The 6,341-nt window shown below is 37.0% G+C and overlaps 1 protein-coding gene across 1 annotated transcript; it reads right to left on the bottom strand.

Annotated features, from left to right (window-relative positions):
- Positions 1 to 4,052: 4,052 nt before the first annotated feature.
- On the bottom strand, positions 4,053 to 5,677 carry LOC131148332 (peroxidase 60). The gene is given in 5 exon segments (XM_058098047.1): positions 4,053 to 4,513; positions 4,673 to 4,756; positions 4,759 to 4,831; positions 5,137 to 5,316; positions 5,423 to 5,677. Coding segments are annotated over 5 exon segments (1,053 nt in total).
- Between the last annotated feature and the right edge of the window lie 664 nt (positions 5,678 to 6,341).

Below are 6,341 nucleotides of genomic sequence, written 5' to 3'. Positions count from 1 at the left end.
TTGGTGTTTCACCAATCAACGTAGTCCTTTATGGTTTTCTCAAAGGATGGATCAACCAACGTACTCCCTTTCAGTTTTTGCAATCCCAAAAATAAATTAAGCTTAAGTTTATTTAATATCTAATCCACGTAGTATATATGATTTAGAAATTTAAAACATCCACACAATTTATATATGCTAAAAGTAAAGAACAAGGGAAAGAGAGAGTGAGACCATGGTTTTTATGAGGTTCGGCTTATACCCAGCCTATGTCCTTGCCTTTGGCAAACCACCAAAGGATTCACTAAACTAGTTCCTTTATCGGGCAGAACAACACCATTTACACACTCCTTTAGTAGGTTAGAGCTTGTTCTCTAAGTGATATCCCCTTACTCGGTCACTCCTTCAATAGGCTAGAGTTCTCCTCTCTAAGCGATATCCCCACGCTTAGCCAACGACCCAAACACCTTGGAATCGTAAAGAATACTGAAAAAATACAAAAGAGTAGCTGCGTACAAGAACACTCTCAAAACAGAGTAGATTAGTACTAATTCAGCACTAGGTACTTCAACAATTTGAATATCAAATATGAAATAGAATTGAAGCTCAAGTGTAGAGATTACCAAGGGTTCTTTTGTGATTGAGAAAACTCAGTATGAGAACCGTAGGTTGATGTTTCGGCAGCAATTCAGATGATTTCCCCAGCAAGAGTATGAACAATAGAGAACTTTGAGAGATTGAATGCAAGTTTGCTGTGTAATTGCTTGGTTAATAATTTCTTGGGATTAAGGTAGTATTTATATAATTTTTAGGATTAGTTTCCTTGTTCCCCAAGTTACTTGGAGTGTTAATCAAGTTTTTATAACGTTCACATTTGAAAAACTAATTTTTAAAATTTTCTCGTTGGAGTTTAAAATTCAAAAATCTCATGGAGTCAGTTGGCTGGACAGGCGAATAGATAGTTCATTTTATAATGTCAGTCGGCTGGACAGGCAGCTGACAACATTCTGTCTGTCCAAAAATTAATTTCATTGATTTTTCAGTCAGCTGGCTCAACCACGTTCAAAATGGTCAGTCGGTTGGGCGTGTTAGTCAGTTGACTGATCTTAGTTCAAAATGTTAGTCAGCTAGGCAGTTTATTCATTCTAGTGTTTCGTCAGTTGGCTAGCCAATTTTTAGTGTGTTCTGGTTAGTCGACTGACTAGTCCCATTTTTTGAAAAACTTTCATTTTTTATTTTTAAACCCTTTTGTTATTTGAAAGAATTAAATGTGACTTGTCAAAAACATTTTTCAGGGTTTTAAAAAGTTGGTCTCTAAGTCCATATTCAACCCTAAAAGAGTTTCAAAAATATTTCAAAAGATATTTAAACATTAAAGTTCAATAAAGAATTCTAAGCCATTTGTCATTCTTAAACACTGAAGTCTTCATGTTTTGGTCTGCTACTTCTCTTCAAGCTTTAAAATACTTTGAGCTTTTCATCGAGTTCTCTTTAATATCCATGCTCTCATGATCTTCAAGTTTTATTCTTTGAATTCATGTCATTTAAGTTTCATATGATCATCCTTCTTTGAAGTATAAGCTTGCAATGGATCCTTGACCTTGCATTTACATGCTTGATCCTTGTGAGTCCTGAAATATCATTACTCAACCAAATATATTAAGTTTCTCTTGTTTGTTAGTATCAAAATAAGATGTTAAGCCTTATAAGGCCAACACCTTTCTTGAAGACTAGAATAATTATGACTGGAGGTCAGATCACTGTTCTCTTCCACTTGTAAATAATTGTTTGTTTGTAGTTTCTAAAATTATGCTTTCATTAGTGGTATCAAAGCCAACTCCATGCCATATTGCTTAGTTTCTATTATTCTAAAACCGCATGAAATTATTTTTTAAGAAATTGATTTTGATATTACAATATTAATTTCTAGGATAAAATTCACTCGGCATGCACTGTTCTTAAATATGCAAACTCGATTTATGTATTGTGCTTATTTTACCAATCTCACGATATGTTTTTCTTTCCAAAGAGAGATTTTCTTTTTAATTGGTTTGTTCACTGAGCGGTCTCGGTTTTATGAGAAATTTTTTGTGTTGAGTTTTTCGCGTAACAGTGAAGACACCGTGAGGAAGTGAAGTCGCGCCGGATCAAGAGGCAAGGAAGGGCAGACAGTGCTAGGGTTTCTTGAGCGCCAAAGAGGGTTGAAACGGCGTGGGTTGTGTCATTTAGGCCTAGGGTATTGGGCCATGGGTTGCATCCGATCCATTTAGGAGAAGAGCCTTGTTGAAGCTCACGGGCCGTGGGATTTGGGCCTGGCCCAGTTCAGTAAACAAACTAGTTAGGTTTATAAAGCCTGAGCCATTGGTCAAATAGGCCGGCCCACTCTTAGGCCTGACCCGATAAAATGTGCATGGGAGACTCCGCCAACTTGACCCGTATTCATACTTGACTCGCGCATTTGGACAGAGCTTGGCCCAGTTCAATGAACTGGTTGACTGAACTAGTTGACCGTTGACCAGATCAGATAGGTCAATCCTTTGACTGGTCAAACCAAAAAAAAAAAAAACCTATGCATAAATATTTAATGCATGTCATATATGCATTTATTAATTTTTATTGGCCTATAGTTTTGATTAAATTCTTTAACCATTTGGCCTGTGAAGTTGCTTCAAAGCATGCTATAAACTCTGCCTCCATAGTAGACGATGCAACTTCACAAGCCAAATGGTTAAAGAGTTTTATCACAGGGCTTCAAATTGTGGATTCAATATCAAAGCCATTAAAGATTACTGTGATAACTCGGCAGCAGTGTTCTTTTCAAAGAACAATAAGAGTGGGAGCAGAAGTAAACACATTGACATAAAGTAGCTTGTTGTCAAAGAAAGAATTAAAGAACAAGAAGTGACCATTGAACAAATAAGTACTGATTTAATGGTGGTAGACCCTTAACAAAAGGGCTCTCAATCAAAGTTTTTACATGATATGTGGAAAGCATGGGATTGGTTAGTACACTTTGTTCTTTATATCTTATTTAATTGTCAATAAAATCAATTTATTTGTGCACATATAGTTTCTATTCCTAAAATTGTCTATTGGGACATTAGACCCGCGATGACTTATAGGAAGTCATGCATAAAGAGTTACCATATAAAGTTTTATTAAGAAAGGTCGTACATTGTGATACATGGAAGGAATTGTTTACTACATAAAGAAAAACAAAACCGCCATGATTCAAGTATTATCTTTCTATAAAACAAAAAGTAGTTTTGTGGTCATATTCCGTTTTGAACTTCTCATCCCATAAAGTCTTCAAGATGTATCGTGTGAGCCGTGGGAGAATGTTAGTGCACATGTTTCCTTTTTAAGTGGCGCACATAACACATCTTGTTTTATTTGAAAAATACTATTATCTAAATTATTATAATTATTATTTTATTCAAAAAATCAAATTTGAGAGATGAGATTTTATAGTAACTACTTGATTTGCTAAGACTAAGTCTCCTAAGACTAAGTTGTTGGTTTGAAATTTAAATGGAAGATTTCGAATCTGATTTGAAACTCAAATGAGAGATTTTGAAAACTCACAATCCTTTGATGGTAGGAAATGTGAGAGGAAATCTCTCAGTGGATGGGGTCTTGACCAGTCTATAAATAGGGTCTGTGATTAACCATTGAGTCACTCATATTGGCTTACGGTAATATAGAACTAGCCAAAAATCCTACTTCTTCTACTCTTCTGAAACACAATGAGAGTAAAGAGAATTCCCAAATCTCTTTTTCTATTTCTCATAGTTCTCTTTCTTATTTCGGATCATTTTCTTGAAAACTTGAGCAGTTATGGCTAGAGGTCAGATCACTGTTATCTTCTGCTTGTAAATAATTGTTTGTTTGTAGTTTCTGAAATTATGCTTTTAATTAAAACCATGCTTTTCCAACCGACATACATTTCATTGAATCAAAATCATTCTTTTCCAACCAACATATCTACCAATGAACAAAACAAATGCTAAATTCAAATGGCACACAGCTGCATAGAAAAAAAATCAACACCAAGAAAATCCATGTACACATCTTTAGTTATTTCTTTCATTTAGCAGGTTGTTGATGTCTTCATTTGGAAGACTATTAATCATTCGACAAGATCTCCTAATCACCCCTTGTGTACCGGTGAGGACTTCGACTGCTCCCATCTTGACCATGGCTGCACCGAACTTGGCGGAGAAGCTAAAGCCACCACCAGCTATCGCCCTCACCATTGGCCTGGTTCGGGGGTCTAGTGCTAGCTCTTGATCAATTTGGAGAATTCCCCTTTGCAACAGTATTTGCTTGTAGTAAGAGTTGTCAACAATATTTGAGCTTAGAAGATCCTGATCAAGAACGGCAGTGCTGTCAGATGTTGCATTCTGAGGGCACATCAGCCTCAACACAGCAGCCAGCCATGGGTCCATGGTTGGGTCGGGTTTTCCTGAGTTTTGAAAATTGTAGAGACGGTCCACGAAGAACAAACAGTGCACTATGCCGATCGTGTGCCCTCCTGCATATGTTAATGGAGGGGAATGGAAAAAATCATTTGGCATTTGTGCAATATTTCAAATTTTGTTTACATGTGTCACAGATGGAAATGAACAGAGTGAAAAGAAATAAGAGAAGGGTATGAAACAAAAATTGAGAAGGTAAAAATATGAATGTATACCAAGAAGATAGACCATGTCTGCAGAACTGAGCCCCTTGCTTGCAAATACTGCAATGGCTTGAGACACAGACATTGAAGAACTGGGAGGTTCACATTTTGAGCAAGGGATACTAAGCCATCCCTCCTTCCTGTTTCTACATTGTATTGCCCTCCACCAGCCTGCAGGCATTCACCAATGTCAGTTGCTATCAAATTCACATTTGCTCCTCTTTTAATTGGTTAAATACTTTATTAATTAATGAAGCTTTAATTTGGTCCGTTGAGAATTCCACTTGTGAGTTTGTTGGAAAAATTGAGTAAATGATGGGTGCTTATATACATGATTTGGCCCAAGACTCAATAGACTTAAACTTTTGGATCAAGTTGGTGTTCACTCAATTTATCAAGCCCACCCATGAGCTCTTTAGTCCTAACATGGTCGAGTACCATAGATAGATACATGTGAAAGAATATACATTACATACCAAGAAAACGGCATCTGGGGCTGCCATGGCTATGATATCGGCACAGGAGATGATACCGGGGCAGAGATTCTCCAGAGGAGCCTTCACTTCATCAATGATGTCATAGCCCCTCAAGTTTAGATTTAAAAAGGCAGTTTTCTCACTCAAGTCCCCGTCTAGCAGTATCGATGCGTCGCACCCCTACATATGTGAGTACAAAAATACCACTTTGATATGATTTTCAGTTCTTAAGCCAATATCATGTGTGTGTATAGTTTTTAACTAGGGAACAAGCTGAATAACTTGCATTGACAAAGCAATCATGGAACTGCATGCGAAGGAGGGCAGCAAGGATGGTCGGGTCCCTGATGAACCTGGCAGTGACAATGGCAGCTACGACGGACTCGACCTTGACTAGACCGCATTTTCCATTGTAGAATCCGACCTGGAGTCCGCCGAGGCAGTGGCCTGGGAGGCTCAACAGAAGGAGGCCAAGGGCCAATGCAGCAGCTGCAGCAGAACCAGCAGCTGTAGTTGACAGTTTCTTCATCATCATCATCATCTATCTGATTCCTGATGATCAAATTGGGCTGGCTCAGAATTGCCATAATGCATTTATTGTAATTTATAAGGTGAGAAATGGGGAGTTGGGAATTGAAATTAAAGAGGTGGTATGGAACGTGCAGCCGCAGTAGGAAACTTGACATGTACTGAAATTAACTAAGGTTGCTGAAATTAACGAAGGTCACATTGGATTATTCAATGCAGTGAAGCTTCAATCCTGCGAGACACTCTTTGCATCTAGCTAGCTAGGCACCCCATGTTCCCTTATAAATGATGGGTTTAGTTATTGTTTGCAGTCAGAGAGGTTGTGTTTGAGACTCTGGTCACGTCTTGAATTTGAATATAAATTTGATAGAGTTGAATATAATTTTATATTACATTTTATCTAAACATTATGTAAATCTAAATCTAAATAAAAAAATCTAAACTCTCAATTGTGTAGGAAATTTTCATGAAAGTGAATTGATTTAAGAAACCAACTATCAAAAGGTCATTGCAGCATTGTCTTTTGTTATATTATGAAGTGTAAATACTAAATACTCCTTGAATGGTTTTATAAAGTGTGATTTTTTTTTTATAATTTAATAATTTCTCTTTTTTTTTTCTTCACCCTTCGATTTGAAGGACCTTTTTCTGGAGAGATTATATAGGGAACCTGTCCC

The sequence above is a fragment of the Malania oleifera genome, chromosome 2, assembly GCF_029873635.1.
Source record: "Malania oleifera isolate guangnan ecotype guangnan chromosome 2, ASM2987363v1, whole genome shotgun sequence".
In the NCBI taxonomy this organism is placed as follows: Eukaryota; Viridiplantae; Streptophyta; class Magnoliopsida; order Santalales; family Ximeniaceae; genus Malania; species Malania oleifera.
Note: the sequence above shows the minus strand (reverse complement) of the source record. Positions and strands in the feature narration are given on the sequence as shown.